This window comes from Loxodonta africana, chromosome 6 (genome assembly GCF_030014295.1).
Source record: "Loxodonta africana isolate mLoxAfr1 chromosome 6, mLoxAfr1.hap2, whole genome shotgun sequence".
Lineage (NCBI taxonomy): Eukaryota > Metazoa > Chordata > Mammalia > Proboscidea > Elephantidae > Loxodonta > Loxodonta africana.
In genome coordinates this window covers 125,204,689-125,224,747 of record NC_087347.1, presented here as the reverse complement: position 1 = coordinate 125,224,747, position 20,059 = coordinate 125,204,689, and the positions used below count along the sequence as shown (strand labels likewise).

At 37.1% G+C, this 20,059-nt stretch overlaps 1 protein-coding gene across 9 annotated transcripts in view; it reads right to left on the bottom strand.

Moving 5' to 3' along the window:
* Positions 1–20,059, bottom strand: part of PTPN4 (protein tyrosine phosphatase non-receptor type 4) — a 239,006-nt gene that overhangs the window by 30,246 nt on the left and 188,701 nt on the right. For all 9 annotated transcript variants that reach the window (XM_064287299.1, XM_064287297.1, XM_064287296.1 and 6 more), the window contains 8 exons: positions 19,602–19,685; positions 19,454–19,510; positions 12,285–12,441; positions 6,888–7,054; positions 5,682–5,772; positions 5,537–5,598; positions 1,643–1,789; positions 3–131 (listed from right to left, as the gene is read on the bottom strand). In XM_064287299.1, coding sequence (XP_064143369.1) covers positions 3–131; positions 1,643–1,789; positions 5,537–5,598; positions 5,682–5,772; positions 6,888–7,054; positions 12,285–12,441; positions 19,454–19,510; positions 19,602–19,685 — 894 coding nt within the window. The remainder of the gene's footprint in view (positions 1–2; positions 132–1,642; positions 1,790–5,536; positions 5,599–5,681; positions 5,773–6,887; positions 7,055–12,284; positions 12,442–19,453; positions 19,511–19,601; positions 19,686–20,059) is intronic.

Here is a 20,059-nt window from a genome sequence, read left to right as displayed (position 1 = left end):
ACCTCCTGGTTAAATAGTGTCATTTTCCTGAAGACATAGGCAGTGTTTCCTTCTTCTGAGTGGCAGGTGACTTGGTAGCACCCATAGGATGAACTTCCTGTGGGTTCTGGCCAATACTGGTGACACTTAACCTGACATAATAAAAAAAAAATGAATATACATACACGTATATATATATTTATGGATTTATGTTCATTAATTTTTTACATGTTTTAATTTTTAAGAACTTTCAGACTTACAGAAAAGTTGCAAGAATAATATAAATAAATTCTCATACCTTTTACTTAGATTTGTCAACAACTAACATTTTTTCTCTAGATTAGTGTTCTCTAGGGCTGAGGTGGGCACTTTTGGGGGAATATGGAGTTACTGCGAATGGGTACAGGTTTCTTTTTGAAGCAATTAACATGTTCTAAAGTTGATTTTGGTGATGTTTGTATAACTCTGTTAATAAACTAAAAATTGTTGATTTGTATGCTTGAAAAAACCAAGTATGCAATAGTTTTTTGTACATACACAGAGTTTTGCAAACATCACCACAATCACTTTTAGAAAATTTTCATCACCCCAAAAGAAACCCCATACCCATTAGTGGTCACTCGGCATCCTCCCTCCCCTGCCCTCCCAGCAGTAGGCAATCACTAATCTACTTTCTGTTTCTACAAATTTGCCTATTCTGGACATTTCATATCAATGGAATAATATCTGATCTCTTCTGACTGGCTTTTATTAAATGGGCGTAATGTTTTTAAGGTTCATCCATATTGCAGCATGTCATCAGTCCTTGATTCCTTTTTATCACCAAATACTATTCAGATATAAAAAAAAAAAATTGTATACCACATTTTATTTACCCATCTGGGCTCTTTCCCCTTTTGGGTATTGTGAATAATGCTGCTATGAACATTCATCTGCCAATTACTTGTGTGGCCATACGTTTTCAGTTCTCTTGGGTATGTGATGTTGTTAGGTGCTGGTGAGTCAGTTCTGACTTATAGCGACCCTATGTACAATAAGTATCTTGGGTATTCCTAGGTGGAATTGCTAGGTTATATGGCAATGCTATGCTTAACCTTTTGAGGAAGTGCCAGACTGCTTTCCAAACCAGCTGTACCATTTTAAAATCCTACCAGCAGTGTATGAGGGTTCCAATTTCTCTACATCATTGCTAACACTGGTTATTATCTGTCATTTGTATTTTAACCTTCCTACTGCATATTAAGTGGTTTCTCTTGGTTTTAACTTGCATTTCCCCGATGGCTAAATGATGTTGAGGATCTTTTCATGTGTTTACTGGCCATTTGTTTATCTTCTTTGGAGAAATGTCTATTGAAATCTTTTGCCCATCTTTAATTTTTGGGGTCATTTTATTGTTAAGTTGTAAGAGTTCTTTATATATTTTCCATATAAGTCCCTTATCAGATAGATGCTAACCATTTAAATAATAATGTCTAACATATCACATTTATTATGTATTAATAACAATTTTAGGCATTTAGCCATGATGCTTTTAATTATGACAACACAGGAAGCCAAGTTTAAAGGTTACCAAAAAGACTAATTCAATTTGAATATGTGGACTATATATGCAACGTAACTTGAGAAAAACCCAAGCAAAGTATAAGATTTGAGTATAACTTACTCTGCCACGTTCAACTTGTGTGGTCAACATTACAACCATGGAGGAGCCTTGTTCCCAAGTCATCTGCCAAAAATCTGTACAAGTGTGTGGTAATGGCCCTTGACAAGCAATGTACTGATTTATAATACTGGAAGAGGGAATTTCCATCTAAAAAGAAAAGGACATAAATCAAATCTTTTGCACTGTTGCTGTATTACTACGATCAGGCATTTTAAATCCGTCTACTACATGATTACTAATTGGACAACTAGCCTCAATAAACCGCAAAATCAGTAAAACAAATTGTGATCAACAGTATTTTATAGGTAGAGAAAACTTCTTGGGAATGTCTTGTAGTTATACATATTTATCTTTCAATTAGTGGAAACAGGAATTTAAATATTTCCCAAAACATGAACCTATTATGGTTTTAAAAGTAGTTTTACAGAGAACCCAGTTTCAGTCAGGCAGAGATCTGGTATAGAAATATTTACCTTTCAACAGTTTATTGGCAAAATTGGTGAGAAATAAAAATTATGCCATTTGTTTTAGTTTGGATTTTACATATAAAATAACTCTGAAGGATATTAAAATAATATTTTGAATTATTTTCAGAAACAAGATAACTAGTATTTGAGCAAGATGAATCATTATCTGACTACTTCTGAGGTTGATATTTTTCAAAAAAGGTGATGTATGCGCGAATGGAGATTCAGGAATATCAAAGGGTGAATAGGGAAAGAACCATTTATTCTTTTTTATTTATTTATAGTTTCTTACATACCCTTTAGAAATAATCTATACATAACACATACATAGGAACCTCTGGTGGTGTAGTGGTTAAGTGCTACGGCTGCTAACCAAGAGGTCAGCTGTTCAAATCCACCAGGCGCTCCTTGGAAACTCTATGGAGCAGTGGGTTTTTGTTTTTTTAACACATACATACAAGACTATCCTTCTGTTTTCCCTAAAACATAAATAGCAGCATGCTTTTCTGCATCTTTTATTTTTTTCACTTTATCTTTGACGTCATGTTGAGTAAGTACATAAAACTTCATTTTAAAAAATGGCTCTCCTGTAGAAATATACCATAATGCATTTAACAGACGTTTAAGTTGCTGCTAATCTATTTGCTGCCATAAACAAGGCTGCACTGAATATTTTTATAAACCTAACACCTTTGTGCATATGCAGAAATATATTTTTATGGACAAGAGGAAGAAATGAGAATGCTGGATCAAAGTGTATACGCCTTTAACATTTTTATAGATACTGCCAACTTGCCCTCCAGAGGTTATACCAATTTACACTCCCACCAATAATGTTTGAGGAATGCTTGTTTTCCCATATACTCACTAATAAATCCATAATCTCTTATCTGTCATTCTGAAACCCAAGGCTTTTTTTCTTTTTTCGTAAACCTGACCTGACCTGGACTCACGTGATAGCAAAATCTGACCAGAACTGATCTAAGACCATTCATGACTTTTTTGTCCTACTCAGTGGGAATATCCATAGTTTGCTGTATAATATTAATATACTGATTACAAGCTACTGTCCTATAGCCCACAGGGGATGTTACTTATCATGGTATATGCACTGAACAACCTTCTTTAAAATAAAAAAAATGCTGACCCCCAAAAGCACACTTAACCCCAAGGTTTAAAATATTGCGAACTTGTATTATGGTACTATCAAACTTTTTGATCTTTTAATCTGATGGGTGAAAAATGGTTAATTCCTCACAACTTTGATTTGTACTTTTTTGTGAATTACGTTGAGTGTATTTTTCATTTAAATGTGCACATTATTATTTTCATAAATGTTATAATGGTATCGTGAGTGGGCTAAAGCAACAACAAAAAGCATGCACCTTATGAGAGGTACATATTAAAATATTTACAAATGAAGTGATATGACATTTGGGCTTTTAAAAAATAACCCAGGGGGTAGTGTTAAGCTGAAACAAGACTGACCATTTGTTGATGGCTGTTGAACCGGGTGACAGGTTTATGGGGGTTCTCCAACTATTCTCTCTACCTTTGTACTGATTTGAAAATAGCCATTAAAAATGTTTGTAAAAATGTTATTTGCATTTCCTTCTCTATGAATTATCTTTTATACATTTTTTCATTATGCTGTTTTATTTTTCTTATTAATTTTTGAGCTCTCTATACATTGAAGAATACCAGCAGGGTCACCCACGGTAGACAGGTTTCAGCTGAGGTTCCAGACTAAGACAGACTAGGAAGAAGGACCTGGCGATCTGCTTCTAACAAAACTAGCCAGTGAAAACCTTATGAATAGCAGTGGAACATTGTCTGGTATAGTTCCGGAAGATGAGCCCCTCAGGTTGGAAGTCTCTCAAATTACGACTGGGGAAGAGCTGTCTACTCAAAGTAGAGTCAAATTAATGACGTGGATGAAGTAAAGCTTTCAGGACCTTCATTTGCTGATGTGGCATGATTCAAAATGAAAAGAAACAGCTGTAAACATCCATTAATAACTGGAACATGAAGTATGAATCTAGGAAAATTGGGAGTTGTCAAAAATGAAATGGAACACATAAAGATTGATATCCCAGGCATTAGTGAGCTGAAATGGACTGGTACTAGCCATTCTGAATCGGACGACCATGTGGTCTACTATGCCAGGAATGACATATTGAGGAGGAATGGCGTCACATTTCATCATCAAAAAGAGCATTTCAAGATCTATCCTGAAGTACAGTGCTGTCCATGATAGGATAATATGCCTTGTCTTAGTTATCTAGTGCTGGTATAACAGAAATACCACAAGTGGATGACTTTAACAAATAAAAGTTTATTCTCTCACAGCCTAGTAGGCTAGAAGTCCGAATTCAGGGTGCTAGCTCCAGGGGAAGGCTTTCTTTGTCGGCTCCAGAGGAAGGTCCTTGTCATTAATCTTCCCCTGGTCTAGGAGATTCTCAGCACAGGGACCTTGGGTCCAAAGGATATGCTCTGTTCCTGGCATTACATTCTTGGTGGTGTGAGGGGCCCCTGTCTCTCTGCTCACCTCTCTCTTTTATATCTCAAAAGAGATTGACTGAAAATACAACCCAATCTTGTAGATTGAGTCCTGCGCTGCCTCATTAACATAACTGCCTCTAATCTTGCCTCATTAACATCACAGAGATATAACACATAGGTAAATCACATCGGATGACAAAATGATGGATGTGTGGGGGCACTGGAGAGGTATTGGTTAAATAAGATTGGTTATTAGTTAACAATTGCTGAAGCTGGGTGATGGGTACATGAAGGTTCATTTTACTTTTTTCTCTACCATTTTATGTTTGAAATTTTCTATATTACAAAGTTAAAAAAAAAAAGTAAGTACTGATTCTTTTTTTTTTTCCTAGATGGGAAAAAAAAAAACCTCCTTACAAAGATGTATTCTGTACCCAACCCATTCACCGAATAATCTGTTTTATCACCAATAATATAAAAAGCCACCTCTATCATTAACAGAACTCTATTATTTATCTGAGTCTATTTCTGGACTGGAAGGAATCCTGGTGGTGCAATGGTTAAGCGCTCATCTGCAAATTGAAAGATTGTGGCTTAAACCCATCCGGTGGCTATCCAGGAGAAAGCCCAGGCGATCTGCTCCCACAAGGTTACAGCCCAGAAAAGCCTATGGGGTAGTTCTATTCTGTCACATGGGATTACTACACGTCAAAAATCAACTTGACAGCACCTAAAAACAATGACAATATTTCTGGACTATTCTGTATCAGTGGTATATTAATATGCCAGTACCAAACTATTTTCTCTAACATTATTTTTATATTATTTCAGTTTTTGAAGTTAGCCTTTTAACAAAAAAGAATCTCAAAGTTTATAGTAGCCTCTTGCATTTCAAATGGAAAAGGCATAATAAAAATAAACTTACATTTATATAATTTGCATTGATATAGTCTTCATTACCCTTTAAAATGACCCGTGTAGCATCATCTGAAAAAAAAAATTCAAAAGTAAGAATGCTTTAATAAAGTTATGCGAAATGATTAAACTTGACATTCGAAGATAATACTTACAAGGCGAAATATCTCTGTATCTATTTTTGGAAATGTTCTGAGGTAATTTTGCACAAGACATTGTCATTCCAGGCTTTTTCCGATACAGTTGCTTAACAGAAAAAAAAAAAAAAAAGTATAAGACAAGCCCAGCAAGTCACCAGTTTTTGTTTTGTTTCTTGGACTTGTAAGTATCTTAACAGGAAACAGGTTTTTCCTTTGAGTACTTCATCTGTTCAATGATACACTTTAGGCAACAAAGTACCGACTCAGATTTGCAAAGCTGAATTTTGCACAATTTCTGACATGAATTATATGTCATATTTTGAAAAATGGTAGAACAAGGGAAAAAAATCCAAAGTTTTGAATAGCAAATCTGCAGAAAATATTTACTTTGGGTATGTTTATAGTATACAAACCAAGAACTTTTTAAAAGGAAAACTGACATGCATCAAATGTTTTATTGTTACCAAAACACATCTGTAATATGTACCTCAGTGCAACAAGTATTAACAATAGCCAACTTCACTGATAAAAATTAAAGAATTAAATATGACAAGATATGAATTTTAAATACAGAAGAGTTATTTTAACTCAAGATTTTTAAGTCTATAACAGCTTACCCTCATTTGCTATCTTTCCTAAAAACAACTATTTAATTATTTAATACCAGAAAAATTTAGTTTGATGACAACGTATAAAATTTCCTTAGCCCTTTCTTTTAAATAGACATTTGTTTATATAACCATAACTAGCATTTTGGGAGCAATTAAAAAAAAAAATTGCATTTTCAACTTTTTATAGCAAACATAATTATTTCTCAGAATTACCTATCATTAGTTTATAAGTTATTATAATAACTTAGTTTATAAGTTATTAAGCATGGTAGATTAGTCAGTTAAAAAACCATGGCACTAAATCATCTATGTGAGACCAAATGGTCAACAATTACTTTAAAACAAGGATGAGAATGAAAGGGGGTGGAGAAACTAGATTAATGGGCAGTGAACCAGCAGAACAGAAATAGAGGGAATGTTCACATATTGTGAAGAATGTAACGACGCCACTGAATAGCTTGTGTAGAAATTGTTGAATTGGAACCTAAACTGCTGTGTACACCTCCACCAAAAACACAGTAAAATATTATTTAAAAAACAAACAAAAAAAAACCATGAAACTAATTAGACAGTATGGCAAACACCTTTTCTATATAGTGATATTACTTACATCAAATTGTGTCAGGACTGTTCCAGTGATGAGCCCGTCAGCTAGCTGGATCATTGACTCCCGCAGGGAATGGTCATCCTGATGGACACTATCTACTGGGGCTTTCTCAGGAATGTACTGGAAGTCTGGCTCATTTTCTAGCTTTTCTTCCACTACATCATATACAGCTAAAAACAAAAAACATCACATGGACATCTTAATGAATTGGTGATAGGAATTTGTCAGATATGGCCTTTGGTTTTTTTTAATTGTGCTTTAAGTGAAAGTTTACAGTTCAAGTTAGTTTCTCATACCAAAATTTATACCCATATTGTTATATGACCCTAGTTGCTCTCCCTATAATGTGACAGCACACTTCTCCTTTCCACCTCAGATTTCCCATGTCCATTCAACCAGCTCCTGTCCCTTTCTGCCTTCTCATCTCGCCTCCAGACAGGAGCTGCCCATTTAGTCTCATGTATCTACTTGAGTTAAGATGCACATTCTTCACGAGTATCATTTTATGGCTTATAGTCCAGTCTGAAGTTTGTCTGAAGAGCTGGCTTCGACAATGGTTTTAGTTTTGGGTTAACAGAGAGTCCGGGGGGCTTGTCTTCCAGGGTCCCTCCAGTCTCAGTCAGACCATTAAGTCTGGTCTTTTTATGTGAATTTGAGTTCTGCACCCCACTTTTCTCTTGTTCCATTAGGGACCCTCTGTTGTGTTCCCTGTCGGGGCAATCATTGGTGGTAGCTGAGCACCATCTAGTTCTTCTGGTCTCAGGCCGATGGATCACCCAATATGCCCTTTAGGTTTATATCTGGAAAAATAATTCATTTATGAAGAATCACACCAGATCTGGGTTTGGTGCCCCTGTGTAGAGACGGAGAGTTGCTATGGAGTTGAAAAGCTTTGCTATAGCTTTGAAGAAATATAAGGTTCTTGGCAATGTGGCTGGAAATGTCTACAACTGGGAAGAGACACGTAGAAAAAGGGGAACTGCTGATAAGTAATTCTGAACAGACCTACCTTTAGCATTTGCAGAACCTAGGGCAAAAGTACAAAAAGAGGCTCATATGCCATCTGTTTAAACATGAAAAGTTACAAAATAAATTGAACAGAATGCTAAACAAAGTATTTTCTGTCCCCTTTCCTTGACAAATATATTTTCAAAGCAATCTGGGAGGTCAGATTTCAACTGAGATTTTTAGGTCAGAATCTATTATCATGGGGCATGCACAGAGTCAGGCCCTAGCTCTAGCTTGTAGCCCACTCTGTTTCTTTTCCCATCGTCAGCTCCTTTTTTAAAATGTGGGGATCTATAATCATGTGTGTGAACATCCTGGCCCATGTGTAACCTCATCTACACCCCTCTGCAAATTGCTGCCTCTTAGCTACTCCTTGGGCCTAGGGGTACATATACCATGTGGTCCACCTTGGGAGAATGGATACAGAGACGAGGTCCACACAGGCCCAAGAAGTAGTTTCAGAGCTGTTTGGGCACAGAACTGAGGGAAGATCACAGGTGATAGGTTGGCTTGCCTCCTTGGTTCTACAAAACTCTGGACCCCATAGGGAAAGGCAAAGCTGGAGGAAAGACAGAGTAGAGGGCATGGAGCGTAGGTAGGCTTGTCTAAGGGCTCATCTAGACAGGGCTCTTTCCCTTGTCTAAGGGCTCTGCTTCCTGATCAGGACATGTATGTACTTTTGAGGTAAATACATTTCTGAAATAAAGAATGAAATGACAAAAAGGCACAATACAAATTTTGCTCGAGAAGAAATAACAATTAAAGAATTCAAATTTTCTCATCTTTTTAGCAACCATACTTTTAAATTTTGATTATATGTTAGTTGAATAAAAATGGACATGATAGACCTATACTGAAAATGAATATAGGTCCTGGTCTGGATTTTGACTATAAAACAACGTTAGAAAGATCTTTTGTGAGGGGCAGAACCTAGGTGGGCTCCTCTCCTATTTTAAAGTATAAATGAGGTACTCAGGAGAAATAAAAATGCTATGGCCTTCTCATCAAATGGACCTTTGTTCATATTCTGGCTCTGTACTGACCATGAGTCTGTGAGCGGTAACTGAGTGTCTGGGCACCTATGTTTCTCCAGCTCTAAAATGGGGATAATTCATCTACTTTATTGGAGAGTGGGAGGATTAAGAGAATATACCAAAGGGCCTGGGCACATACCAACTAAATGAAACCGAACATGTTGCTGTTGAGTCGATTTCAACCCACAGCAACCCTATAGAACAGGGTAGAACCGCCTCATGAGGTTTCCAAGGAGTGGCTGGTGGATTCAAACTGCTGACCTTTTGGTTAGCAGCTGAATGCTTAACCACTGGACCACCAGGGCTCCAGGTACATAGAAAGCATTTAATTACTATTACCAAAACCAAAATGAAACCCACTGCTGTCGAGCTGATTCTGACTCATAGAGATCCAATAGGGTTTCCAAGGCTGTAAATCTTATGGAAGCAGACTGCCACATCTTTCTCCCTCGGAGCCACTGGTGGTTTCGAACTGCTGACCTTTTGGATAGCAGTTGAGTGCTTTAACCACTGTGCCAGCAGGGCTCCTTCTTAATAACTATTAGCTAATATTTGTGGAAACACTGGTAGTGTAGTGGTTAAGTGCTATGGTTGCTAATCAAAAGGTCGGCAGTTTGAATCCATCAACCACTCCTTGGAAAATCTACGCGGCAGTTCTGCTCTGTCCTATAGGGTCGCTATGAGTTGGAATTGGCTTAACGGCAATGTGTTAATATTATTTGTTACGTCCTTCAGAATCTGTTATCAGGAGAACACAGAACAAACATAGGTGCGAGAATATTATTCTTGGTATAACATTTAAATTTCCTTATATGACAGAAAATGTCTAATAAGGAATCACCTAAGTATCAGGCCTAAATGAACAAACCAAAACCCACTGCAGTCGAGTCGATTCCAACTCATAGCGACCCTACAGGACAGAGTAGAACTGCCCCATAGAGTTTCCAAGGAGCGCCTGGTGGATCTGAACTGCCGACCTTTTGGTTAGCAGCTGCAGCTCTTAACCACTACGCTACCAGGGTTCCCCTAAATGAACAATCTCCTTGAAATGTCAAAATAGAATGTTCTACTGCAGTCCTTTTAATCTTCCTAGAAAGTCCATTCCAGACTGTGAAAGGAGAAGAACACAAAGCATACGAGATTAAAAAGAAAATGCCTATTTGTATCAAAAAGTCAAAAAGATGGTCATTTTTCACAAAAAGGAACTTGCAAAATTTTGCAGAGTTGGGGGTGGTGGGGAATAGGTTGTTGTTGTTGTTGTTAGGTGCCGTCAAGTCGGTTCCGACTCATAGCAACCCTATGCACAACAGAACGAAACACTGCCCAGTCCTGAGCCATCCTTACAATGGTTGTTATGCTTGAGCTCTTTGTTGCAGCCACTGGGTCGATCCACCTCATTGAGGGTCTTCCTCTTTTCCACTGACCCTGTACTCTGCCAAGCATGATGTCCTTCTCCAGGGACTGATCCCTCCTGACAACATGTCCAAAGTATGTAAGACACAGTCTCGCCATCCTTGCTTCTAAAGAGCATTCTGGTTGTACTTCTAAGACAGATTTGTTCTTTCTTTTGGCAGTCCACAGTATATTCAATATTCTTCGCCAACACCACAATTCAAAGGCGTCAGCTCTTCTTTGGTCTTCCTTATTCTTTGTCCAGCTTTCACATGCATATGATGTGACTGAAAATACCATGGCTTGGGTCAAATGCACCTTAGTCTTCAAGGTGACATCTTTGCTCTTCGACACTTCGAAGAGATCCTTTGCAGCAGATTTACCCAGTGCAAGGCATCTTTTGATTTCTTGACTGCTGCTTCCATGGCTGTTGATTGTGGATCCAAGTAAAATGAAATCCTTGACAACTTCAATCTTTTCTCCGTTTATCATGATGTTGCTCATTGGTCCAGTTGTGAGGATTTTTGTTTTCTTTATGTTCAGGTGCAATCCATACTAAAGGCTGTGGTCTTTAATCTTAATTAGTAAGTGCTTCAAGTCCTCTTGATTGGTTTAAAGTCAGGAAAGGTATGCATCAGGGTTGTATCCTTTGACCATACCTATTCAATCTGTATGCTGAGCAAATAATACGAGAAGCTAGACTATATGAAGAAGAACAGGGCATCAGGATTGGAGGAAGACTCATTAACAACCTGCATTATGCAGATGACACAAAGTAATGAAGGGGAACAGGTAGAGTTTTACATTTTACTTCTCTGCGGTACATATTCAATGACTGGTAACACGGCACTAACCAATAAGGACTCTTGTGGCTAAAACTATGATTAACAGCAAACGGTTTGGGGCAAAACTAGAAGAATATATCCAATGCTGGGATACAGTCATACAGGGTTTTCTTCCAGAGAACAATATAGTGTTGAGGGAACTCAAAACAATGCACATGAATATTGGCAGAAGGATCCGGGATTGTTAAACTGGAGAAAGGGTGGAGTCTTTTGGTAAGATTAGGTAGTTATTGTCAAAAAAATTGAAGGAAGAGTGATTAAACTTATTCTGTGTAATGCAAAGTGATAGAATTAGGGACAATGGAACTGAAAGAATACGCATTTTTAGTTCAATTAACAGTTCAAGTCATCCACAGGAAGAGCGAACAGCTTCAGGAGCCACTGAGCACTCCACACGGGCAGGACATTCCTGAAGCTGTAGTGGAGGCTCAGGCATCAGCAAAGGAGCTAGCGTATGGCGATTCAGCTCTCTCCAAACCTGGGACTCTGTGACTAAGATCCAGCAAGTCGGTTGTCCAGATCAGAAGATAACATAGTCAGTCAAGATGACAATTTCTACTAAAAACATACATTAAAAAAAAAACAAACAAAATGCTTTAATCGCATCTTGTTATGGAGTTTTCTAAAAGTGGAACAGAGCTCAACATTTATTTATTCATTCAATGAGTATTTACTGAGCACCTTCTACTACTACTAAAGCAACTGGGGGAAAAGGGAGGCTATTTTAGCTGTGGTCGTGAGGGCAGGAGGCCTTTTTTGCGGATGACATTTGAAGAGAGACGTAAACGAAGTGAGGATGTAAGTCATACAAAAATTATGAAGAAGAGTTTTCTAGGCAGAAGGAAGAGCCAAGTATGAAGATCCTAAAGTACAACAGCCTGGAACATTTGAGGAACAGCAAGAGAGCCAGTACAGCTGGAGGAGGGCAAGTGCGGCTGAGCAGTAGGAAAATGTTCCAACAATTTGGGTTTTACTTCAAGTGTAAATGGAAGCCACAGTGTTCTGAGTAAAGAGGCTGATCTGATACAGCTTCTGTGTTAAAAAGCTCACTCTGGCTGCCGTGTACAGTAAAACATGCCGGTGAATTAAGAAACGCATGTGCTGCCACCCCGAGTACTCACCATTAGGACGAACGAGGAGCACGAGTTCCCCAGAATGTCTCTCACAGCTGGCTTTAATAAACATGACAACCTGATCATGGGTATGTTCTGCAATGTCCCGGCCATTGATCAGTACAACTTGGTCCCCTTCATTCAATCGAGGGACGCAGAGGTCAGCCTGTAACGTAAGGCACATGAGGTTTCAAATTTGCATGTGGCTTTCTGAAAGTAAGGCACAGAAATTAATCTTTACGGACTCTGCAGCTGGAGAACTAAAACTACATAAAGGAATTTATCTATCTGTTCATCCATCTACTAAAAAAAGTAGAAATCTAGCTTTCCCACGAGGATACTGTGTTTTTTTTTTCCTTCTTCATTCAACAACTTCTCTCCTGGTGATGCTTATGTGCCTAGATATTAGGGTCTCCGACAAGATTAGGGATCTCGAGGTGCATGCACACAGGTAGCCCTCACTTTGCCCTTATAAATCCAGATATGGACCGATCTCAGTTACTGTGGTTCAGTTAAACAAAACCAATCCCCAATCACGCACTTCAAGTTTCAGTTATCACAACGTAGTGCCTGTGAGTAACTGTATAAAGCACAAATTTTGCTGCTAGCTTTTCAGGCCACAAATTATTATGTAAATAACACACATCTCACGATCAGTGACCAATCAGTCTTTTAATGACTAGTCACTGCACATCTGTCATTCAGGTCATGCACAGACAGCAGAACATGGAGTTGCCTCCTTGTCTCTCAGTGATAAAATCATGTGAAAATGGATAAGTTAAAGAAGGAACTGGACAAAAAATTGCAGCAAAGAAAAAAAAAGTGGTAATGAAATCTGAATGGAACATTTATGGAGGTATAGAAGAAAGAGCTGACTTTAGGAATGTTGACACTGCTGAGGTTTAACAACTTAATGAAGGGAAACTTATCAACATCAATGAGAGAAGTGATCGTGACAAGAAGGGTGAAGAAGTCCTAGAGACCTAGAGAAGAAACTCTTGGATAATTTGACAACACTAAAAGTGCACAGGATAAAATCTTGGAAGCTGGTCCAAACCTACAAAGGGTTACGACAACTTGCCAAGGTAAGAAGAGAAGCTCACTGATTTTAAGTTGTCTGACCAGAAGAGGGAAGCCAGCACTGTTCAAACTACTTACCCTGGATAAGTTTTTCACAAAGAAGTACAATTCTCAATGTTTCTAATGTTTTGAATTATATACTAAACCAATTTTAGTTTTATTATTTTTGATTTCAATATGTATTTATAACAGGCAGTAAGAGAATTTTTAATGTTTTGACAAAAAATTTAAAAGTAATGGGAACAATCATAATTTTCCCATTAGTATCAAGACCATTTCGCATGGTTTCAGCTTTGGCAGTCCTACACTGCTGTGCAAAGTGAACACTGCTCATAAATTATCAAGAAATCAAACAAGCAATTAAAGTAAAAGATCTAAGAGAAAGGACAGAAATATGGATAGTGTGTTCTCAGAACATATGGGACTCAAGGTTGAAGGATAAACTGACAAGAGAGAAAAAAATGATGGGGTTGGGCCTTACACAAAATGGAATATCCTGTTGCAAGGCATGAAGAAACGAAAAAAACAGCTATTCAAGTTCATCATAAACACCAAAAAAAAAAAAAACAAAAAACAAAAAAACAAACCCACTGCCCTCAAGTTGATTCCGACTCATAGCGACCCTATAGGACAGAGTAGAACTGCTCCATAGAGTTTTCAAGAAGCGCCTGGCGGATTCGAACTGCCAACCTCTTGGTTAGCAGCTGCAGCACTTAACCACTATGCCACCAGCGTTTCCATCATAAACACAGTCAGGTAAAATCCAACAAGGTATTATCATTAGTGGAAAGAGCACTGGTCTAGGAGCCAAGTTTTTCTTCTGCTCCTACGGACCGCATGATCTTAGACACTTGAAACTCTGAAAATGGAGCAGGTGATTATTTCGGAGCTGTTGTCAAGATGAAATAATTCAATCCAAAGCTTCGAATTCTGGAAACTTCAAATATAAGGCTATGATCATCCTCTCTAGTTGCTTTTCTCTCTTTTGTAGTGAAGCAGATGACAGTCATATATTCCCTCTGTACGCTAGCACTGTGATGCTTTTGTGCACCAACTGGATCCCAGGTTTTTGTTGATACCGGAAGAGTGGTGAGTTGGAAGCTCATCATGATACTGGGAGAAATGTAACGGGCTGTAGCTGTCTCTCACCTTACTTTGTGGTCAGTGCAGTTGGTGGAAAACAGGGGAAAGTCTATGCGTTAGGGAGAGGACAGCTATGAATTTCTCTTACTGCACCTTGTATAAATCCACTGATGTCTTTGCTTAAGCTTGAACCTAATCTTCTTACTTCCAGTTCAGAGATTTAGGCTAATAAGGCATCACACTAAACAATATGCTATAACGAAGAAAATTTTTTTTTAATCCTCACCATTGAAGGGAGCTCTCTTATACTTATCTTTCCTCTTGTGAGGTAAAAATTTTTATTTGCATTTCACTCTGGTCTGGAAAGTCTAGATAAACTGTATATGAATGTGGCTGGAGCAACAGCTAATAGCTCAAAGACTGTAAGATAGGAAGGAAAACATGACTTTGAGAATTACTTTAGCTACGTTAGAAGGTGTCCAATATAAAAAGGACATTAAAATACTTCAAACTCTGTCCTCTTTATTTTCCCCAATGATTCAAAATGTAGTTTCCAACATAAACACTGGTAGTCTATAAATTAACAAAACAACATAAAAATGATAAATTCCTATGGTTTAAATTATTCAAAATTCAGCCAATATTTATGGCACATAGTTCTACCTGGCAAAAAGGAAAAATTACCAATAATTTGTATAGTCTAAAGAGAAAATTTAGAGTCATAGGATTCTGTCTGGAAATGAACCTGTCTAGAGAATGTTCCCTGAACATCCTGGACTTAATTGAAAATTGTTGATATTTACTGTTCAGAAAATCAGCATTTCTTTTGTGTCATTCACTACCTATTATAACTGGCATGCAAATAAAGATAGGTTTATCTTTTCTAATCGTAAGAGCATTACATGCTCATTGTCACGATTTAGACAATTCAAAAAATGAATACGGAAGTGATAGGTACCAGTAATTCCGTGCCCAGATGAAACGATGTTAATATTTTTAGCAGTGCTTCCAGACTTTTTCTATGTACACTATTCATACCTTAAAAACTCATAACAACATATACTGTATTTGTACTCAAATAACGTGCAGTTTGGCAAACAAATGTAGAAGGCATGTGTTATTTACAAAGAAATATGGTATATGGAAATATAACCTGCATTTTTCCATAAATCTATCTTATGGACATATTTTCATATTAATAGAGAACTACATCATCATTTCCAAAGCTGCAAAGCAATGTGTAATTTATTTAATCAACTCTTATGAAGAAATTTTGATTGTTTTTAATTTTTAACTCCTGAACAACACTACAGTGATCACCCTTGTATAAGTATCCTTTGTTCTCTAGTCCAATTACTTTGTTAGCGGTAATTCCTAAAAGTGAAACTGTTAAGTCAAAAAATATATATTTGATTAAAAGAAGTTTTTGTTTAATCTTTGTTTTAACAAAGTCATACATTAGTCTAAAGGGTTGACTAGGTCTGTAAGGTTAAGACGCATTACTGGTATTACTTCCTAACGTCTCCCTTCTCTAGAGGCAACTCTTCAAACACTTTATCTTTTGGTGTAGTTAAATACCTCTAAATAACATTTCCATATTGTTTTTCTTATGTTTTCTATTTTAGGCATTATATACTAATTTTCTACTGTGATAGATGAGAATTTAGCTCTCTTTTGTCCTCTCATCTGCAGTCCCAAACACACGAATACTTCCTGTCTTCCCTTCCTTCCAATGTTGATGTTGTTGGGTATCTTCAAGTCGAGTCTGACTCATAGCAATCCCATGTGACAGAGTAGAGCTGCTCAATAGGATTTTTTTGGTTGTAATCTTTATGGGAACAAATCGTCAGGTCTTCCCCCTGGGGAGTGGCTGGGTGGGTTTTGAACTGCCACTTTCCGATTCGCAGCTGAGTGCTCAACTGTTGCGCTACCAGGTCTCCTTCCTTCCAATGTAGTTATATAATGTTGATTAGATCAATATTTAGTGTTTACGTTATGATGACCATGTATGCTATTGACAGCTGAGACATGGAGTACTTAGGAAAGTCCTGATACAGATTAATAATGAAGCCATATTAAAGATATAATCTGTGAGAAAATATCTTAGTGTAATGGACTTTGGATTATTTTCCCCCAGCTGTGTCCTGGTCCTCCACATGTATAACAGGTCCCAAGTAATTTTATATATTATATCCATTATTATCAAGATCACTTTGCTTGGTTTTAGCTTGCATGGTCCTGCACTTCTGTGCAAAGTGAAGACTGCTTATAAATTTTCAAGAAAACAAGTAATTAAGGTAAAAGATATCAGAGAAATAATAGAACTATGGACCTGACCATAAGTGATTTGTCCTGAAGGGGACATCTGATCCGAGCTGGGTCTGGTAAGGGTTTCCTTCTCAGGAATTTGTAACTTGGACTGAGAGATTTAGTTACTCTGGGCGGTTTGGCTGGTAATACGTAAATCTGGGGGTTATTAGTAATCATATCCTACCATACAGACTGAGGAGCAGAACAGCGGTAGCCATCAAATTTCTGTTTAGCAGCAATTTAGGAGTCACCGTCTGGTTTGAAGGTAGAGAGTGTATGTGTGCTCGTGGTTGTAGCGGTGTTACAGGACTTGGCTTGAAGGTGCTACTACGTACAGTTTTGATTTAGACTGTATGTTTATTTGGAGTGGCTTGGGAGAGAAGGCTGATCCAGTGTACAAACTGGTTTGCACTGAGAGAGAAGACTGGAACAACTACTTAAAAAGAGATAGAGAAACAAATAGAGTCTTAATGATTTTTAAAGTTCCTTCTAAAGGTCTGGCTGCATTTCTGTTACTGGGTTTTTTGAGACACCTCTGTAAAAAACCAGTTGCCACCGAGTCAATTCAGACTCATGGCAATCCCATGTGTGTCAGAGTAGAACTGTACTCTATACGGTTTTAAATGGCTTATTTTCTGGAAGTAGATTTCCAGGCCTTTGTTCCAAGAAAGGGTGGATTAGAACCACCAACCTTCTGGTCAGCAGCCAATGATAAATTTTGTGTTTATGCTCAAGTCAGGCATATTCTATGAGTACCCTGCTATTGGCAACCAACAAAGTCCTTAAAAACCAGAACCAAATGACATATGATGTCCTTGATCAATCTCAACTGTGATCTTCAACTATGAGGTTGATGCAAACACCAAAAAAGGCATAGCTGGCCTCTTTCTCTCAGGCTGCTGGTTCATACCTTTCCTAGGACTAGAACTAAGAGAGTTAAATGATAAAGGGTGCTGATTTAAAAGTCCTTGAAGACCATTTAGGTAAGAAAACTGAAATTAATAATAGTAGATAACATAAATGGGAATTTTAAAGCAATTATTTGCTACATACAAACAGCAGTAAAGGTAATACACCCATAATTCATCAAGAATTGTTATCATGATGGACAGAAAGTGTGTAATTGTTAAAGTTGAATGATGGGTACATGAGTTCATTATGTTTTCCTGTAAATTTTTTTATTGTGGTAAAATATACAGAACAAAATAATTACCATTTTAATCATTTTTAGCGTACAATTCAGCGACATTAATTACTTTTACCACGTTATGCAACCATCATCACTATTCATTTCAGAAGTTTTTCATCACTCCAAAAAGAAACTCAGTACCACTTAAGCAATAATTCCCCAAGCCCCTCTCCCTCTAGCTCCTGGTAACCACTAATACATTTTTGCCCCTATGCAATTGCCTGTTCTAGGTATTTCATGTAAATGGGATTATATAATATTTGTCCTTTTGTGTCTGACTTATATCACTTAGCATAATGTTTTCAAGGTTCATCCGTGTCGTAGCATGAGTCAGAACCTCATTTTGCTTTATGACTGAATAATATTCCATGTATGGATATACCACATTTTGTTTATCCATTCATTTGTTCATGGATACTTGGCTTGTTCCCACCTTTTGACTACTGTGAATAATGCTGCAATGGATCTTGGTGTACAAGTATCTGTTTGAGCTCCTGCTTTTATTTTTTTTTTTAGATATATACCTTGGAGTGGAATTGGGTCATACACTAATTCTAGGTTAATTTTTTCAGGGACAGCAAAAATGGCTGCACCATTTTACATTCCCACCAGCAATGGAGGAGGGTCCAATGATTCCACATCCTCTCTAACATTTGTTATCATCATTATTTTTCTGATAATAGTCATCCTAATGGGTGTGAAGTGGTATCTCATTGTGGTTTTGATTTGCATTTCCCTAATGACTAGTGAGGAACCCTGGTGGCATAGCGGTTAAGAGCTTGGCTACCAGCCAAAAGGTCAGCAGTTTGAATCCACCAGCTGCACCTTATAAACCCTATGGGTCAGGTTCTGTCCTATGGAGTCACTATGAGTCGGAATCAACTTGATGGCAACGGGTAATGACTGATGATGTTGGGTATCTTTTCATATACTTATTTGCCATTAGTATATCTTCTTTGGAGAAATGTCTAGTCAGATTCTTTGCCTATTTTTTCAAAATGGGTGGTTTGTCTTTTTGTTAATGAATTGTACAAATTCTTTATATATTTTGAATATTAAACTGTTTTCTCTACTTTTGTTCATAATAAAAAGTCTTAAAAATTGTCCTTATGGGGAAAAAATTCACTAGTATCATTTCTATTTAAAGTAATTTTTTTTTTTAACAGAAGGTAGGCCAATATAATGTATGTAAACTATGCTAAATGAAGAACAAACATGCAAACATAACAAAACAAACTACACCTCTGTTTATATTTTGTTGTTTAAGGGGTTATTTTGATAGGACCCGTTAATACTTTAGGAGCATTAAAAGTCATATAGCTTCTTTGTGAAAGCAATGCTTTTAAAAACTGTTACAGTGAACAAGTAAAAACTAACTTCCCAGAAATTTAGCCAACAATATTTGATAAATTAAAGGAAATTATTAATTTTTTTCCTTTATTTAAGCAAATAAAAATGATAAAACAAGTATATATTCTTGGAAACAGGATTTAATTGCAAATTTAAGATAACTCACAGGTGTTCCTGGTGCTACTCGGGACACAATCACAGGCATCTTCTGATCATATCCTCCCTTAAAATAGAGCAAGTTGAGTATTTAGTGAAATATTACCAAATATGACTCTTAATTTAAAAAGTTGGGTACAATATAAGTTCTAGATTACCTTCACATTGAATCCAAATCTTCCATTTTCGTCAGGTTTCATTCTGATTAGAACAAGATTATCATGTGGAATACCACCATTAGGCTTAAGAAGACAAAAAGAAATAACATAATTTTCTTCATTTATAATCCGTCCTTCAGATACACATGAAGCATCCTTTCTGTATTATCTATGATATATAAGAAATCATAATTTTAATTGAAATGCTAGTTTAGGAGAATACACTTTCTTGAAGGATAACTTGTAGCTATCTCAACTAGATAATTCTCCAGTGCCTTCTTGCCACTCCATGGGCAATTATAAGAGCTAGGAGGAACAGTGTGTCCTTATTAACTGCTATATCCCTAGAACCTGGCTCGAAGCTTAACATACAACAAGCACTCATAGGTGTCATGTGAATTGGCATGTTCCCTCAGCTTCATATGTGTGCCCTTTTTTCTAAACAGCTTTACTGAGAT